This window comes from Orycteropus afer, unplaced genomic scaffold, assembly GCF_000298275.1.
Source record: "Orycteropus afer afer isolate SDZICR_OR568_19922 unplaced genomic scaffold, OryAfe1.0 scaffold00002, whole genome shotgun sequence".
Lineage (NCBI taxonomy): Eukaryota > Metazoa > Chordata > Mammalia > Tubulidentata > Orycteropodidae > Orycteropus > Orycteropus afer.
In genome coordinates, this window is record NW_006921589.1 from 30,631,632 (window position 1) to 30,651,722 (window position 20,091).

The window sequence follows — 20,091 nt, forward strand, 5'->3', positions numbered from 1 at the left end:
AAAAAAAAAACAGAATATAGAGTTGGCAAATGTACTGCACGTTTAAAAAAGAATTCCACTCATATGTAATATCTAGAAAGAGGCAAATGCATAGAGACCACAATTTCTTAGTGGTTAGGAGGGAAGAGAAGGAACTCAATGCTTTAAACAATAAAAAGACCACAGAGGTCAACTTTGTCACTGTTGAAACAAAGATGAAGAAATCAAATCTATGTTATTGAAGTCAAAATCTAAAACAGCCACATGATATCTGAATCAAACAATCAATACTTTCTATACAACTCTTATATTTCAAAAGGAAGTGAAGAATATGAAAGTAAAAATATAAACTCAGAAAACTGTCTTTCTGTAATACTTACTCAGCATTTTGATCTGTAGAGCTATGAACCGGCCTTCCCACTGCCTGGACCTCCTTTGATTAGGTAAAGCTGAATGATCTGAATTTAGTAATTTAAAGTAGTTCTCCAGAATAGTGTTGGTTTCCACCTGACGCTGGTCAGAGCTGCTAGTCAGAAGGATATGCACCACTTCTGTAAGGCACTTCAGAGTTAGTTCTACCTTTCTACCCACTTCTTCAGGATCTCCATCCTCCCAAGAATCACAATCTGCCAAAACTCGCATAAGAACTTCCACAGTGGCTGGTGAAATTGCTTGCAAAGCATTCCTCTGAAATATTAGGGAGAATAAAAATGAAATCCTATCCTAACTGAAGTTCTGTAGGTTTGCAACCACAAAAATAATTTAATAAATCTACAATTTTTTCTTTTAAAAAATCAAAAGACATTTTAAACACATATTTCAGCAGATAGTCCTACTGCTTTTACACCTATTAAATCTTCCTCACTAACAGGACTCTGATTTTATTCAGGGTAGTAATCTGCGCATCTAGAAAACACACTTTCTGGTCTTGCAGCAAGGGGTAACCATACACAGTTCTGGTCAAGGATATCTGGCAACAGACTATGGAGAGGGCATCACTTTGCAAATAAAAAGGGAATGACCTTGTGCCCCTGGCCCTTTCACCTTCTTCCTGCACAGAATGCAGAAGTAATATTTGGAGCCACCATTACACCACAAAGAGACAAAACACAAGTATTAAAGTAACAGAGCAGAAATATTAAAAACCTTAAGTCCTTTATAACATCAATGCGCTGCTGTACAAATCCAGAAATGCCTGCACCTGGATTTCTTACACAAGAATAAAAAAATCTCAACCTGGTCAAGCCTGTATTTGTCAGGTGTTCTGGTGATTATAATAAACACATCCCAACAGATATGGCTTGGCTATTTATCTATAAAGTTATGTCAAAACTCTGTACATTAAGAAATTGGTAGCTACATCGGATGACCTATAAAAGTTGGAAATAAAAAAAATATATATATTGCCCTAAATTTTTTAATTGATACATAATGTAACAGAACATGCAAAATCATCTGAAAGTGGTAGAACTTACAGCCATCAGGATTTGTTATTAATGATAATTATCAATGTAATAAATAATAGCAACAATAACAAGTGCTATAATGGAAGAAACTGCTAAAGGTCTACCCAACATCCATTCTCCTCTGCTTCTTTATTAAGAACATGTTTTAATGGGCACATGACGATTTGGAATAAAGATTACATTTCCAAGCCTCCCCTGCTGCTAAGAAGGGCTGAGGAAGAAAGTTTCGGCAAATTTTTTAACTGGAAATATCTGTCTTCTTCGCAATCATGTGACTTGAGTTTGGCAAATGAAGTCAAACAGATAATGTGAGTCAACTTTTCAGTACCTCCTTAAAGATAGCTGGCATATTAACTTTGGACTGCTCACTGGTATTCTTTTTTATATTTTCTAAATGAGAGAGAAATAAACTGCAAATTCAAAACAGCTTTATAGCTGTTACAATTTTAGTATTGACTGCTACTTACAGCAGATCCTAAATATATCTGATGCAACTGTGACTTAGTTAGTTCTGCAGACCCTTTATTGTTTTCCATATATTATGTATCATTTAGTTTTCATGATGACCCTATGTTACTTTACTACCTCTGTAGATAAAAAAGGAAATTAAAATATATGTAAATAGTTTGTCCAAGGTTACACTAGAGATGGACATGGGATTCAAACCCAGGTAACATTTGGCTCCTAAGCTCTTGCTCCCCACGTAAAGTAAAACTGAAATGGTTTGACTGAAGTAACAGATCTAAAGAACAAATATGTCAATCAGAAGCTCAGGCACGATGTTTGGTATGACATTCTAGTCACTGGTTTCAGTATCTCCATTTTTTCTGAAAAACTTTTTCCTTTAGATATTTAGATATTCCTTTAGATACTATCTAATACTCTTATAGTGATATCACATTTAACAACCAACCTCTGACTTCTATATAGATCTAACTATAGATTAAACCTGATCACAAAAGTCACAAGCATTTTCACAAATCAAAACAATGAGATACCATCTTGCCCTACCCCTAATAGCAAAGTTCAGCAAGACAGAAAACAAATGCTTACGAGGATGTTGACAGACTGGGACTCTCTTACACTACTGGTGGGACTGTCAAATGATACAACCACTGTGGAAAGTAGTATGGAAATTCCTTAAAAACTTGAAATTAGAAATACCATTTGATCCAGCAATCCCATCACTAGGTATATATCCTAAAGAAGTAAGAGCTAGGACAAGAACAGATATATGGACACTCATGTTCACTGCAGCACTATTTACAATAGTAAAAAGATAGAAACAACCTAGGTGCCCATCAACAGAAGAATGGATAACCAAATTAAGGTACACACACACAATGGAATACTATGCAACACTAAAGAATAATGTAGAATCTGCAAAACACTGCATAATGTGGATGAACTTGGAGGACATTATGCTGAGTGAAGTAAGTCATTCCCAGAAGGACAAACATAGCATTAGTTCTTTATTGTAAAAAGTCAAGGAAAGGTTTATATGTGGAAGAAAACTTTGTTGGTTACCAGGGGTGAGAGGGGAGAGGAGGCAACACTGCAAAAATAAATAAAATTTTAAAAAAAGATCATGAGCATTTTCAGTATGTATACACACACACATTTAAAAAAAACAAAAAACAAAAAACAAAAAACCACTGCCATCGACTTGATTCCAATTCCATAGTGACCCTGTAGAACAGAGCAAAACTGCCCCCATAGGGTTTCCAAGGCTATAAATCTTTAAACAAGCAGACTGCTTTATCTTTCTCCTGTGGAGCAGCTGGAGGATTCAAACTATGGCGTTTTCAGTGAGCAGCTGAGTGAATTAACCACTACACCACCAGAGATCCTCACTTTCAGTATATAAAATGATAAACTGTTGTTCCAGTATCTACCTGATTTTCATGCGAGTTTTAATTTCTCATGACTTGACTGATCCAGACCATTAATAAGAATGAGTCTCTGTGTGTTCACAAAAATAACGGAATCAATCTGGCTTCCCATTAGTCAATAATAATGCTATCTACAATTTCATTCATGCATGCTTAATTCTTATTCTAAGTAGTGGAGAAATGCTGGCAATGGGGAGATACTGACCCAAAAGAAGGGTACCAGCTAATAAAGGAAGGTGACTAAGCAAACATAAGCTGAAAAATAAGATCCTGTTTGAATCTCTCTCAATTTAAGAAGACTTTTATTTCTACCAGAGGGAAAAGAAGACCACAGGTAGCCCACCAGGAACCCAAGCAGAGAATCTGGGTAACTATCAGAAAAGGGATGGGGTGAAAAAACAAGAGATGGGAATGTCAGCAGGATTCTATAAGGTAACAGGATGTTAGTGTAAGAGGTAATAAAAATAATACAAGGGGAAAAAAATGCCCACTGAGCACAAGTGCTATTCCCTGAAAAAATGATATTAGAGAGAAAAAACAAAAACAGCATAAAGACAGGCAGGAGAGGGAAGCTGCAGCACCAGCTGACAGGAACCTCAACTTCATAATGGTATTCACAAGATTAATGCTCAAGAAAATAGAGCTAAACTGGGCACACTAAATAAAAAAGAGACTGACTACATATATAAAGTCATTTGTTTATGACATTCACTTGAAAAATAAAGGTTATACTCCCTCACAACTCCAAACTAAATAAGAAACAGTAGATGAAATATAAAATAAGTAGCAAGTCTCTACTGCTATAAAAGTTCCCCACTGCTTTAAGATAAAAAGAACCTCATGAGAGGCTCAAATAAAGGTCTAAGTATTAACATCCCTGATATCTTCCTAAAGGCAGACAAGAATTTCTTACTAGTGCTTGAAATGAAAAGGTATTATAGTTAATATATGTATTATTTATATAATCTTATGTTGAAATACTACAGAATTCAAGAAATTTATGAAAGTGGATGACAAAGAATTATATCTTTATTTCCACTAACCTCTAATTGAAAATTACTATTTTCTTCAATTTTAAATATAAGCAATAAACCATCATAGTATTAGCAGTATCTTTTACAGTTGTTACAGTATCTTAAAAGATCATTTATGCTCACCTATACTTTGAAATTACATGAGTTACTACTAGGCTTGCTGCTAGACCTTTTTATTTAATATGTTATAAAGAAATACATATTACTATGTCACAAATTTGTTTTATTAATGTTTTGGTAACTGCATTTCAGTATAATTGGTTCCCCCTTTGTGATCTTATGTATTTCAGTTTATGCTTTTAAAAATATTCTGAGAAGGGCTTTATGGGGATAACAAAGGAATCTGCAAAAAATACAAGAAGTGTTAAGAATCTCTGATCTCAACTGCATGGTTGAAGAATACATGTAGAATATTTTCTTTGAACTATAATCTTGTGGTCAACAAGTAGTTATACTCAAAGTCTACCACAAACAAATTTTAAGATGCTTATGTTGACAAAGTTCACAAACATTTCTGGATTTAATTTCTTATAAATAAAACACTAGTTGGAATTGTAAAAAAAAAAAAAAAACATATAATTTAATGATTATAACTAGACAGAAGAGTAAATTAATATGTTTTTAGAAATCAAACTGCTGGAGTATGATTTCATCAAATGGACTAACAGAGCTGACCTCCTCAATACTCTAAAGTAAGAACTAGTAGCTGAAACCCAACATGATGAAGAACCTAACAATACTATCATTTTCTAAAAATTAATCTGACTATATACCACTAGGAGCTCTGGTAGCATAGTGCCTAAGGCATTTGACTGCTAACCAGAAGGCTGGTGGTTCAAACCCACCAGCCACTCTTCGGAAGGAAGGTTGGCCAATCTACTTCCATAGTGATACCACCTCAGAAACCCAAGGAGGGGTCGCTATCAATGGCACATAACAACAACAACAATACATAACTCCTTGAAAATTCAACATAGGTTGCTCACAAAAAAGCAGCAAAAAATGTTGAACCTGGTTACTTATTCAGTAATTTTATTGTTAGTGCTAATATTACTAATTACAAGTTTTTTTGGAAGTTAATAAATAAAGAAGTAATTAGATTAGTTTTAAACAAGATATAAAATCAGAGAAATATTTGTATAGTTCATAAAATTATAAAAAGACAAAGAGTAAATTACATAATCCACAGAAGAGCAGAATTAAATAAGCCCTTCTCATTCTTAACTATTATTTCATATGTTAACTTTCAACACTTTCCTCACCTGCCCACCAGCTACAATGGCTCCAAAGAGATGCAGTAAGCAACACTTAAGACTTTCCTTGAGATGTTCACTTTCCTGAAAACATTCTGTGAATAAACAAATAAATAAGTAAGATTTCTCTTTCACAATATGATTTATCTCTAAGAAATGTCCAACTATGAAACATGACTGCATTGGTGAAAAGTGTAACATTTATTAAAAGGCAAGGTTGATAGGCATTTTTTAATTGGCAGGGAAAAGAGAAACTATCAGATACTATTTTAGGTACTTTACTTTATCAAAGTTTTCATAATACTTCATATGAGGAGGATATTTTACCCTCTACATATAAATGAGCAATCAGAACATCATAAGTTAGTATTTTGCCTAAGGTCCCATGGTTAATAAGAGACAAAACTAGGTTGGTTCAAATCTGACATAAAATTGGATTCATTTTTACTACTACTACTACTGTCTGAGTTTAGTCATTATAAAATCAAGAGTTGGAGAAACAGATTTCCTGGGTCTCTCCAGTGCCAATATTCTAAAATTCTAATGCCAACCTTTCTTTTAGCACTTTAAATTTTAATTTTGTTTTCAATAAGTTATTTATGCATAACAAAAAAAATTAAAACAGCCTAGAAGAGCTGACAAGGCAAAGTATCATTCTGACCTATTCTCTAATCCATCAGGCTCCCTCCCACCTTCAAAAAGAAAAGGAAAAGAAAAAGCTATACATACTCTCTGGCATATACTTTGGTTTTTTTTAACTTACTATATCCTGGATATTATTACATATTTACATAAACATCTGTCTTAATTCATTTTAGAGAGCATGTATCTATATAGATAGTGACCATATCTGATTGTATAGCATTAAATAAATGTCAATGAGTCTATTTTTTATTTTTCCATGGCCATTGAGTCAGATCTGACTCATAGCAATCCCTCCTTGGGTTTCCAAGGCAATATCTCTATGGAAATAGAGTGCCCAGTCTTCCTTCCGTGGAATGGCTGGTGGGTTTGAACCGCCAACCTTCTGGTTAGCAGTCAAATGCCTCAGGCACTGTGCCACCAGTACTCCTTCATGACCCTATGTTGTTGTTGTTGTTATGTGTCATCGAGTCGGACCCAACTCACAACGACCCCTCCTTGGGTTTCCAAGGCAGTATCACTAAGGAAGTAGATTGCCCTATCTTCCTTCCGAGGAGTGGCTGATGGGTTTGAACCGCCAGGCTTCTGGTTAGCAGTCAAGTGCCTTAGGCATTACGCTACCAGAGTTCCCTCATGATCCTATAGGACAGAGTAAATAGGACAGAGTAAAACTGCCCATGGGGTTCCCAAGGCTGTAATCTGTAGAGTAGCAAACTGCCACATCTTTCTGGCACAGAGTGGCTAGTGGTTCAAACCACCACCTTTTGGTTAGCAGTGGAGCACTTAACAACTATGCCATTGGGCTCCTTTCCATAAGGATTACAGCTGAGGAAATCCAAAATGGCAGTTCTACTCTGTTTTATAGGGTCACTATGAGTGGGTGCAGTATAGTAAATTACCTGGTATGGCTTTTCTAGCCATAAGTCTTTGTATACTCCATGGTGGAATTTGCCATGAGCAACTGAGTTGTTAAAAGTTATCCACCTGGGGTATTTCTGTTGGAGCAGCACAAAATAATTTTCTGAGAAGCTAGTTCTCTCTCTCTCAGGTGTACAGAATTATGATGTCAGGATTGGTTAGCTTGCCACTGTGCCAGGCTCAAAAGGAGCTCTGCTAGAGGGAGAAGAAATCTCTTGCTGCCAGCTGGGAGACATGAGAGACAAGCACTGCTGGGAGAGAGACACCAAGAGACATGCACTGCTGGGAGACTGTCGGCTGAGAGATGGTGGGCTGAGAGAAACTGATCATGTTCCTGAACTTGAACTGTAGCCTGATGCTTCCCTAATAAACCTTATAATCTGTGAGTTCTGTGTCACCACTGCAGAAAATTATCAAACCCAGCAGAGAGGTGATGGGTGCTACAGGAGGAACAGTTGGTGTCAGAGTTGATGAAAGGGCTGGAGGGAGGCGGAATGTCTGGCCTCGCAGGGACAGGCCTTAGGCTACTGACGCTGATTCTGTCTTCCTCTTGTGTTTGGGAGCTCTGGTGACGTAGCACCTAAGGCATTTGACTGCTAACCAGAAGGCTGGCGGTTCAAACCCACCAGCTACTGCTCAGAAGGAAGATTGGGCAATCTACTTCCATAGTGATACAGACTCGGAAACCCAAGGAGGGGTCGCTATGAGTCGGAGACGACTCGGCAGCACGTAACAACAACAACAACTTGTTGGGTTAGAGGAGGTCAGAAGATGCGGTCTCCCTGCCCCTTTAGCAGTGGGAATCAACTCAATAGCATATACTAACAACATGGGAAAATGGACCTAGAATTATTTCATTGCAAATCTGAAAAGTCTGGACAATCAGTAGTGCTACCAGGCAAACTACCTGTGGTAAAATTTTCCTTGATCTGGACTGGGAGGACATGAATGAACTATAAATACCTGGTGGGAAGTCTGGGCTTCCCTGATTGTGAGGAAACTTGTAATTCAGACATTCCCCTTCCCAGGAGTTGGACACTAAGATATAACGGCTTCTATGGGGTACAAAGCTTCTAAGCCAGAGAGGCTCCCATACCCACCAAATTGGTCTCATTTTTCGGTATTCTGAAAATATGACATAATCTTTTTTCTCCCTTTCAATAGAAAACTAGGGCCCACGGAGGTCATATATAATGACAGACTCTAAGTTTATTTTCAGCAAAAATTCTGAAGTCCTAAAATTTATTATTGTCATCAAAAGAGAAATACTTTGAGAACAGTAAATTAAATAGAACCAAGAACAATAAGCACAGCTAAAAAGGAATCAAGTACTCTAGTGACAGGTTCTTACAATCTTATCATTTCACAAAGTTGAATCAAGATCAGAATCAGAGTAAGAATAAAAGAATAAGAACAAAATCAAACTAGCAAGAACTAGAAGCGTTAATTACGAAATTAAACTAGCAGGAACTAGAAGTGTTACTTACGATAAAAGAAAGGGATGAACTCCACAGTGAGAGAAGCTGGTTTATATTTCTGTCTGCTCTTTTCCACAGTACTAAGGATTCGTCTATCATTAAACATAAGTTAAAGACAAATTACAACATGAACAAGTAGAAATGGCCCAATTATAAAAATAATATAAACAACTTAATCTTTTAGTTTTTGATTTGTGTACTGAGCAACATATTTCTGTGATTAGCATTATTTTTAAAAGGAAGTCTATCCAATAACTTAAATGCTCACCAACTGAATGATTTCTTCTTTTGAATTAAGAAACATTATTTTTTAAAAATTTTTAACAGTCAAACACAGCAGCCAGGTTAAATCTCCAAATAACTAGAAACTGAAGAAAGAACCTGCCCTTCAATTTCCTAATGAATGAAAGAGCATGTTCAGCAGTATTACTAATTTGGCATCTCTGGCTTATAGCTTATTACCATAGTGTAACTAGAAGTTCCTCAATCAGACCAAACTGCCACTTTATGATATGCCTAAGTGCAGAACTGTAAGCTTCTTCCATCCTAAGAACACAGATCCAGTATTGTTGTTATGTGCCACTGAGTCGGACCCGACTCATAGCGACCCCTTCTTGGGTTTCTGTGGCGGTATCACTATGGAAGTAGATTGCCCAACCTTCCTTCCGAGGAGTGGCTGGTGGGTTTGAACCACCAGCCTTCTGGTTAGTAGTCAAGTGCCTTAGGCACTATGCTACCAGAGCTCCTAGATCCAGTATAGGCTTGGACTTTTCATCTTTTTGTAATAACAATGTCAATAGTTCTGATGGCTATAATATTTCTACAGACTTGTGATATGGCAACAGAAATTCCCATGCTTTCACCAAAACATTTCAATTCACACAAAATGACTCTCTTAGATGGACATAGGGGGTGTGGAGAGTGGGGAATGAAGACAGTTGTTATGATACCTCCAACAGGCAAATGGTGGAAATCAGAAGTCACAGACCTTTTATTCATGTCCAGAAAAAACACTAAACATTTTTAGGTCAAAGCCAACAAAAATAAGGAAAAAATGTCTGAAGGACAGTCACATAGAAATTCCATAAATATGAACATGATCTATTGATAAAACATTGGTATGAGATGCCTTCTTAATAACCATAATTGAGTTACTGAAATTACTTTCCTTATAATTATTTCAAAGATAGGAAGAAAAGCTTATTGCCATAAAATAAAGCAAATAGGATAGACACAGCTGAACTCAGTAATGACAGAGCTCTATAATCCTTATCTAATATCTATATTCACCAGAAATTACTGAATACCCTTGTGTCAATGCACTGCTTTCCAAGTCTATACCTATTTCTACTGGGTAGGGCATAAAAATCATCATACTCCCTGCATTTATTTTCACAAGAAAGCCCTGGTGAATCCAAAGATGCATGGAAATAATTGGTCCAAGGGACTAACAGACCATGAGATTCTCAGCCTCTATGACCATGAGACTAGAAGAACTAGAGCGCGCCCGGCTACCACCCATTTGGAAAGGAATGAGTGCAGGAGATCCTGGATAGAGTGGAAGAACGTGGAACAAAATTCAAAATCACTTAAAAAAAAAAAAAAAGGACCAGGTTTACTGGTCTGATAGAACCTGGTGAGACCCCCAAGACTATGGCCCCTTGTTACCCTTCAGGTGTGGAACTGAACTCACTCCTGTGGCTTCCAGCCAAACAGTAGACAGGCATATAGGGTGAACATTTACATCAGACAGATACACTCCTTACAATGATTAATCATGGGACAAGAGAAAGGCAATATTTGCACAGGGAGATAGTTCAGGGACAGGAATGTGTAGGAAAGAAGGGCACAGGAAGAGGTAACTACAGGGAAGAAGTGGTAAGAGAGCTGTTACATTGAAGGGAACTGCAGTTAATGTCATGAAACAAAATGTGTATGAATTCCCATACGGAAAATTAATCTGCTCTGTAAACTTTTACCCAAATCAGAATAAAAATTTTTTTAAAAAAAAACCCTGGCAATCTACTTCCAAAAGGTCACGACCATTCAAAGTGCAGTCAAGTGCAGTTCTACTCTGAAACACACTGGGTCACCGTGACTTGGAATCAACTCAACAGCAACTGGTTTTAGTTATTTCAAACATAACATCCTAGAACATCATTGGATCCTTCTATTTAATTAAGATCATTATCAAAGATTTACCTGTCTTTATGGCAACACAGTTTCAAATAAAAACTTCAGTCATGTGGTAGAAAAATTCATTTTACAAGGATGAAAAAGTATTTACAGGAAGTAAAACTATTCTAAGGAGCCCTATTGCTGCAATGGTTAAGTGCTTGGCTGCTACCTGAAAGGTGGTAGTTTAAACCCTCTCAGTTGTTAAGTAGCATCTCAGGAGAAAAGACCTAGTGGAATCAGACCAAAATGCATGTCCCTGCCTGGTGTGCAGTCATGCTAAACAGTTTACACACCAAGTGATTAAGAGGAGAGAAAATTATTAATTGCAAAGCAGCAATGCAAGGAGACAGGAGTCTTTTCCCAAATGTGACTCCCTGAATCTAAATCAAATTACAGTTTTTTAAGTTTCAGGAGAGAGGATTATGCATATTCATAAAAATTTCAGGAATTTGGGCATGAAACAGTTGACAACTGGCTGAAATTTCCTTCACCTCAGTTTAAAGGGACTGTCTTTTTTTAATGCAGTGTACTTGTTCATTGGATGAGTCACACTGGCTTCTTGTCATCAGCTGATCTGGGCTTAGGCAGAGGGGAGATTTAGTTCCCAGCAACTTTGTTCCTGTTTGACCTACTGCGCATGTCCGCAGGCCAAAGTTAATTTTCAAGTTGTCTTTTGAGACACATTAATGTGCTTATCACCTGTTTCTAGGGGAATATCAGGAAAGAATATGTAAATTGGCTTTTTGTTCCATTCAGTTCTTAGGAACTGAGTTATTATTTACTCATTTGTGTTCAACCAGGGTCCTATCTGTCTTAACCAGGGTGGGGGAATAGTTGAGCTTTCATCCTATTCAGCTCTTAAGGAACTGAGTTATTATATTTCAGGATAAACTTTGATTCCACTCGATTTCACTAGCAAATCTGCTCCTGTAAAGACTATATAGTCTAGAAAACCCCACAGGGCAGTTCCACTCTGCCTTACAGGGTTGCTATGACAGTTCCACTCTGCCTTACAGGGTTGCTATGACTGAATGGCACACAACAACCACCATTCTGTATGATATTGTACTGGTAAACATGTGACAATATACATTTTTTAAAATTTGTCACCATGAAATCAGAAACGACTTGATGGTAACAACAAAAAAAACCACAGGACTAGACAACACAAAAATCCTAAATAAACTATGGACTTTAGTTAATAATATATTAATACTGTTCATCAACTGTAACAAACGTACCACAGGAATGCAAGATTTTAATAACAGGAGAAACTGTTTGCAGGGGGAGAGGAGGCATATGAGAACTCTTTGTACTTTCAGCACAATTTTTCTATAAACCTTCACTATTCTAAAAATAAGATATGAAAAATTGATTCCGATTTCTCCATGAGATGATTTCTATTTTGTGTATTATAAATTATAGTATTATTTAACAGATTGGCTATATCCAAAAAACACCTTGTGATACAAATGACAATAATAAACATCCTTACATAAATAACATCATGAAAATGTACTTCCACAATTTGTGATAATGACTGTTACAGATTGATCTATGTCCCCCAAAAAATGTGTTATAAATGCTAATCCCTACACCTGTGGTTATAATCCCATTTGGGAATGTGTTTTCTTTGTTATGTTAATGAGACAATATTAGTGTAGGGTGTGTCTTAAATCATATCTCTTTAGAGATATAAAGAACAGATGACACAAACAGCAAAAAAGCAGAGATGGGGGAAGACAGATGCCACGCCTCATGAGGATCACCAAGCAGCCAAGAAACAGCTGAAGAGCAAAGAGCTTCCCCCAGAGCCACACACAGCACGTCTGCCCCTGGAGCTGGGTCCTGAATGCAGACTCCTAGCTACTCCTCAGAAGAAAAGCTGGGCAATCTACTTCTGTAGTGATACTGCCTCAGAAACCCAAGGAGGGGTCGCTATGGGTAGGATCTGACTCAATGGCAGTGTGTTTGGTTTTTTGGTTTTAGCCTCCTACTTAAACTAATGAACTACTACTGCTTGTTAAAACCATCCACTTAATGGTATTTGTTATGGCAGCACAAGATAAGTAAGACAATGACTCATTCTAAAGATCCTGTATTAGATGCACCATACAGACATAAATAATTTTCATTAGAGTTATGGCAAAAATATAAAACACATAAATATATATTAATATATGATGATATTTTATATTTAAAATATAAAGAAATGGGTAAGAACTATTACACACATTATAACACAAATAATAAATCATAACTAATTTGAACTGCATGGTTTCAGTAAGTGAACTTACAAAGAACTTACATAAAACGTGTATACTTGAATGCTCTATTATTATTTGATGTTAGTGGGCCAAGCACTTAGCACCTAATAGATGCTAATAGGTGTCAATTGGTTAAGAGGACTGAAAACCATTTGTTTTCATCTGTTTTCTAAATTCATATCCTCTTCTGGTTAATTTAGTTGTGCTGTATGTGTGTGTCTGTGTGTGTGCTCCTACCATATCCAGGACATAACTAACATCCAAAAATAGTTTACCCAGGTTTATCATTAACATTTCCTTTTAGCAACTGTTAACAAGTGCTTTAACATTTGCTAACTCTCCCTCCATATATATTGCACATATATTTTTACATATATGTATACATATATATTACACATATATTTATATATTTATGTATAAATATATATTGCATATATGTGTATCTATCTATATATTCACACAAATAATATTTTCCTGAACATTTAAGGGTAAGGTACATGCATCAGTCATTTACCTGTAAATATTTCTTAAAAATAAGGCGATCCTGTCTTGCATAACCACAGAAGACTTATAAATTCCAACAAATTTAACACCGATACAATAGTTTTATTTAGTCTACTATCACATTCCATTGTTAATCGATCCAATAGTGTCTTTTATAGCATTCTCCCCTCTAGTACCACTTCCTGTCAAGGGCATTGCTTTAGTTGTCATTTCTCTTTAAAATCCTCTGTCGTCTAGTCTATTCCAACACACAGCCATCCCACAGGACACAGCAGAACTGACCCACAGGGCTTCCAAGGCTATAAATCTTTACAGAAGGAGCCTGCCACATCTTTTTCCTATGAGCAGCTGGTAGGTCAAACCACCAACCTTTTGATTAGCAACCAACTGCTTTACCCACTAAGCCATAAGGGCTCCCTTGTTTCTCTTTTGCCATCTTTAACCTAGAACATTTACACAGCCTTTTATTTGTGTGCCTGACATTTTAAAAAAATGCTGCCTCCTCCTTATTCATTGTAACATCCTTCATTTGGGGTTTGCTTGAAGTTTCCTCAGACAATTAGGTTCTCACTATGCATTCGTGGCTGGAATACTGCACAGGCAACGATGTGTCCTTTTCACATTTGGAGGCACATAATGTCCATCAGGCTGTCACTGATGATGATGTTTTATCATCTGGGCAAAATAATGTCCGGTTTTCCCATATTACTACTTGTTCTTTTGTAACTAATAAGTAATCTGTGTGGAAATAATATAAAACCATACAAATACTATGTTCCTCATCAAAACTTAACAAACAGATGCCCCATTGGAGGCGCTCACTCAGTTATGCCAAGAGATTTGGAGGACAGCTACCTGGCCAACTGACTGGAAGAGATCCATATTTGTGCCCATTCCAAAGAAAGGTGATCCCACAGAATGTAGAAATTATAGAACAATATCATTAATATCACATGCAAGTAAGATATTACTGAAGATAATTCAGAAACGTTTGCAGCAGTATATTGACAGAGAACTTCCAGAGGTTCAAGCCGGATTCAGAAGAGGACGTGGAACAAGGGATATCATAGCTGTTGTATATTCTTGTCAGAGTGGCGCTAGGTACACAGAATAGGCATGGAAAGATACACAAGAGAGACAGACAACAAAGGTAACTATCATTACACACACAATCTTACAGTATCAGTAATAACAATAGCTGTTGTCAGATGGATCTTGGCTCAAGGCAAAGAATACCAGAAAGAGGTTTACTTGTGTTTTATTGACTATGCAAAGGCATTTGATTGTGTGGATCATGACAAATTATGGATAACATTGAGAAGAATAGGAATCCCTGAGCACTTGATTGTACTCATGAGGAATCTGTACCTTGACCAGGAGGCTGTCGTTCGAACAGAACAAGGGGACACTACATGGTTTAAAATCAAGAAGGGAGTACGTCAGGGTTGTAGTCTTTCTCCACACTTATTCAATCTATATGCTGAGCAAATAATCCGAGAAGCTGGACTATATGAAGAAAAACGTGGTATCAGGATTGGAGGAAGAATCATTAACAACCTGAGATATGCAGACGATACAACTTTGCTTGCTGAAAGTGAGGATGACTTAAGGCACCTACTGATGAAGGTTGAAGAATACAGTCTGCAGTATGGATTACATCTCAACATAAAGAAAACAAAAATCCTCACAACTGGACCAATGAGCAGCATCACAATCAATGGAGAGAAGATTGAGGTTGTCAAGGAATTTACATTGCTTGGTTCTACAATCGATGCCAACGGAAGCAGCAGTCAGGACATTAGACGACGTGTAGCATTGGGGAAGTCAACTGCGAAGGAACTGTTTCAAATGCTGAGGAGCAAGGATATCTCCTTGAGGACTAAGGTGCGCCTGACACAAGCCATGATATTTCCAATCGCCTTGTATGCATGTGAGAGCTGGACAATGAATAGGGAAGACCGAAGAAGAGTTGATGCTTTTGAGTTGTGGTGCTGGCGAAGAATGCTGAAAGTACCATGGACTGCTAAAAGAACTAACAGATCTGTCCTGGAGGAAGTGCAGCCAGAATGCTCCTTGGAAGCAAGAATGGACAGACTTCGTCTCACCTATTTTGGTCATGTTGTAAGAAGGGACCATTCCCTGGAGAAGGATGTCATGCTTGGTAGGGTGGAGGGTCGACGAAAGAGGGGGAGGCCTTCAACGAGATGGATTGATACAGTGGCTGCGATGATGGGCTCGAGTATAGCATGGATTGTGGGGCTGGTGCGGGATCGGGCAGTGTTTCGTTCTGCTGTGCATGGGGTCGCTATGAGTCGGAAACGACTCGACGGCACTTAACAACAACATCAAAACTTAGTCTCCATCCCATTCCAATCTTTTCTATTATGGGTGCAAAATACTAATTTTTCCAACTCTAGCAATCTCACTACATTCACTAATTGACACTTGGCATTTTACTGGAAGCAAGAGTCCTCTCTTCTCATCAATCAAGCAAGCAATCAACATTTGAATAGACTCATGAGTTTCTTTTTTTCACCATGGTTTATAATTTTTAATGCAATGATTTTAGTGCACACTGTTGCCAAAAATTTAGCTAGCAGGAGCCCCGGGAATGACTTAAATATAATTATTTTTCTCTGTGGGCAAGCAACAGGTCTTACTGAAATTGCATGGGATACCAAGTAAGACCTCAATAATGCTCTAATGAATAAGTAAATCATTTGGAAAGAACATACTCCCTCCCTGAGCTTATTTCAGTTTCATTTGAGGAAATCTTTCTAACCATAAGAGATTCTGCAAGCAGTATTAAAAGTGACATAACAGATTAATCAACTCTACTTTTCCTCTTTTTTTCTCCCAACCAAATGCCATCTCACCTATGCATAATTCTCTCGCTACATTGTTGTTGTTGTTAGGTGCTGCTGAGTCAGTTTTGACTCACAGCAGCCCTATGTACAACAGAACGAAACACTGCCTGGTCCTGCACCATCCTTACCATCCTTGCAATGTGTGAGTCTACTGTTGCAGTTACTGTGTCAGCACATCTCACTGAGGGTCTTCCCCTTTTCCACTGATCCTCTACTTAGCAAGTACGATATCCTTCTCCAGGGATTGGTCACTTCTGATAACATGGCTAAAGTACAAGAGAAAAAATCTGGCCATTCTCACTTCTAAGGAGCATTCTGGCTGTACATCTTCCAAGATAGATTTGTTCTTTCTTCTGTGAGTTCAGGGTATTTTTAACATTCTTCATCAATACAGCAATTCAAAGGCATCAACTCTTCTTCGGTCTTCCTTATCCCCTGTTCAGCTTTCACATGCATATGAGGTGATTGAAAATACCACCAGGCTACATTATGTTATAATATTTAAATTTTTCTTTTTGATTTTGGCTCTCAAAAAATGTTGTATTATTTTTCAATTATTTAATTTGTTCTCAGACCTATTTTTTTTTTTACTTCTTCTCCTCTTCCTCTATCTTTAAATTCATTTCATTCTTACTATTATGAATTCCTTTAAAAATCTGTCATGTTCATATTGTGATTTTGTTCTTCTTTCATTATCTGTCTTGAGGTCTTCAAAGAAAAATCTTGTGTCATTATTTTAAAACTTGAAATGTTCTCTTAGGTTTGCAGTAGTGACAAGTCCAAGGAGGATGAGAAAGCAGCAAGAATGGAAGAGAAACACTCTCCCTAAGAAAGCTGGGCACACAAAAGGACAAATATATGCTCCAATTTACATGAAGTATCTAGAATAGGAAAATGTATAGAGACAGAAAGTAGATTAGTAGTTACCAGGGACTGGAACAAGGGGGAAATAGGGAGTTACTGCTTAATAGGTACTGAGTTTCTGTTTAAATTTTGGAAATAAATAGTGGTAACTATTGCACAACATTGTGAATATGACTGTGGTAGTTAAGGTTGTTTGTCAACTTGGCTGGGCCTCGTTGAGTGGCTGGGCAGTCAGATGTAGTTATTCCCCATGGTGAGTCTGGTAGTTAACTCCATGGTGGAATCTACTGGAGCAGCTGAGTAGCTGCTTTAGGGATGTGGGCTGCTTCTAGTATATAAGAAGCAACTTTGAAGAAGATCTCCAGCTTTTTGGCATGCCAGAATGCTGCATGTTGCTGAGTCATTGTTCAGCAGCCTGCCATGTTGCCCCGCCCATCTTGAGACTGTTAATGGACTTGAATCAATAGTCGGCCATGTTGTTTGGTAATATTGGGACTGTGTGCCATTTCACTTGTCAACCGTGGGTTTGTCAGCCTGAACAGCCAACAGCTGCCTGAGTGAAGAGACGCCTCCAGCTTCAGTGAGCCAGGAGCAAGAGGCACAGCTGAAGCCCAAGGTCTACGGGCTTTCAACCAGCCCCTAGAGCCTGGCAACTGGAACTTGGACTTCTAGCCTCCAAAACTGTAAGAGAATAAACTCCTGTTTGTTCAAGCCATACCATTTGTGGTATATTCCTGTCAGAGAGGCACTAGGTAACCAAAACAATGACTGATGTCACTGAACTGTACACCTAAAAATGGTTAAAAGGAAAAATTTTACGTTATATATATTTTAACATGATTTTAAATAAGCTCTGGCATGAACTTTAAAATAGAACACTGACTTGTTGAGAACCAAAATGCTGAATGAGTAGAAAGGCTGAAAATGGAACAAGGTTCTACGCCTCTCTAAGTCTTTAAAGAGTCATGAGCAATACAAATACAGAAGCAAAAGGCAGTCACTGGCACTGTTTGTCAAATATTTGTTTCTAAATAATTGTACCATCACATGGTACAACTGAACCCTTGGCCCCACTGTGATAGATGGAGTCATGTGACTAATTGTGGCCAATGAGTTCTGAATGAAAATGAGATGTGTCATGTACAGACAAAAGTATTAAATTACCAATGCAAGAGACCCTTTATAGCTTTTGTTTGCCTAAATATATGCAAACTGACAAAGCCTTAGATGCCATCTGCTCTGTCAGCTTTGGACCCTGAGTGACTACGATGAACAGAGGCTCCCCTCCTCACCCATGGTAGGCAGAGAGCACAAAAAAGAAATAAACCTTGTTATTCTGAGCCCTTGCTTTTTACCACAGCATTATCTAGCTTATACTGATTGCAACAACATCTTTGCAAAGGGAAAGTCAAAGTACTTTCTCCCTGGAAAAATGGGGATATTATAATAAGCTTGACAGAAAAGAAGTATTCAGTAGGTCATTAACACCTTCTCACTAATAAACAGTCAAGAAAAGTCTTAGGCATTGTGGTAGCTAAGTTTGTGTGTCATCTTGGCTGGGCCTGGTTGAGTGGCTGGGCAGCTGGATATAGTATTTCCCATGATGAGACTGGTAATCAACTCCATGGTGGAATCTACTGTGAGCAGCTGAGTACCTGTCCTAGGGATGTGGTCTGCTTCCTGTATACAAGGAGAATCCTTGTGGAATGGTCTCCAGCTTATGGCATGCATGCAGTCAAGTCATTGTTCAACAGCCTCCCATGCTCTGGTAACCTTGGGACTTTTAATGGACTTGAATTAATGGCCTGCCATATGTTTGGTAACATCGGGACTGTGCCTTTTTACTTGTCAATCCTGGGCTTGTCAGTCTCAGCAGCCAGCAGCTGTCTGAGTGAAGAAAAGCCTCTAGCTCCAATGGGCTGGGAGCAGGAGAGCGGAAGCCCAAGGCTGAGGGACTTTCACCCAGCGCCTAGGGCATAGCACTTTGGACTTTGACTTAAAACCTTCAAACTGTAAGAGAATAAAACTCCTGTTTGTTAAAGCCATCCCATTTGTGGTATATTCTTGTCAGAGTGGCGCTAGGTACACAGAATAGGCATGGAAAGATACACAAGAGAGACAGACAACAAAGGTAACTATCATTACACACACAATCTTACAGTATCAGTAATAACAAACAATAATCTATCATGGACACACAGGCAGACAGGTAAGCTCAACAAGTATGGGTAGGCAAATGGGACTACACCCATGACCATATCTAGGTTTGGCAGAAGATATTTTTATATATATATTTGTATATACTATAAATATATCCATGTACATAGCATAGCAAACAAAGGGCATATATTATGAAAACTTAGCCATAACCAAAGATCTTGAGGTAATGAGACACAGGGTTTGGGGGCTCTGGACCACAGTCTAGGGGGACAGCTAAGTCAACTGGCATAATACACAATGTTCTACATTCTACTCTGATGAGTAGTGATTATATTCTTAAAAGCTAGGGATCAGCCATCTAAGATGCAACTACTGTCTCTCCCTAACCGAAAAAGTGAACAAAATCAAAGACACATGGAAATAAACAGGCCAAAGGACTAATGGACTGGGCAAAACTCAACCTCCTTGACCCGGAGACCAGAACTAAATGATGCCTGGCTACCACTACCAACCGCTCTGAAAGCGATCACAATAGAAAGTCCTGGACAGAGTAGGAGAAAAATGTGGAACAAAACTCAAAATCATTAAA

At 37.9% G+C, this 20,091-nt stretch overlaps 1 protein-coding gene across 1 annotated transcript in view; it reads right to left on the reverse strand.

The window, feature by feature from the left end:
- The window catches only part of NBEAL1 (neurobeachin like 1), a 209,665-nt gene that overhangs the window by 137,131 nt on the left and 52,443 nt on the right, over nucleotides 1-20,091 (reverse strand). The window contains 3 exon segments of the mRNA XM_042783564.1: nucleotides 360-666; nucleotides 5,634-5,719; nucleotides 8,672-8,754. Coding sequence (XP_042639498.1) covers nucleotides 360-666; nucleotides 5,634-5,719; nucleotides 8,672-8,754 — 476 coding nt within the window.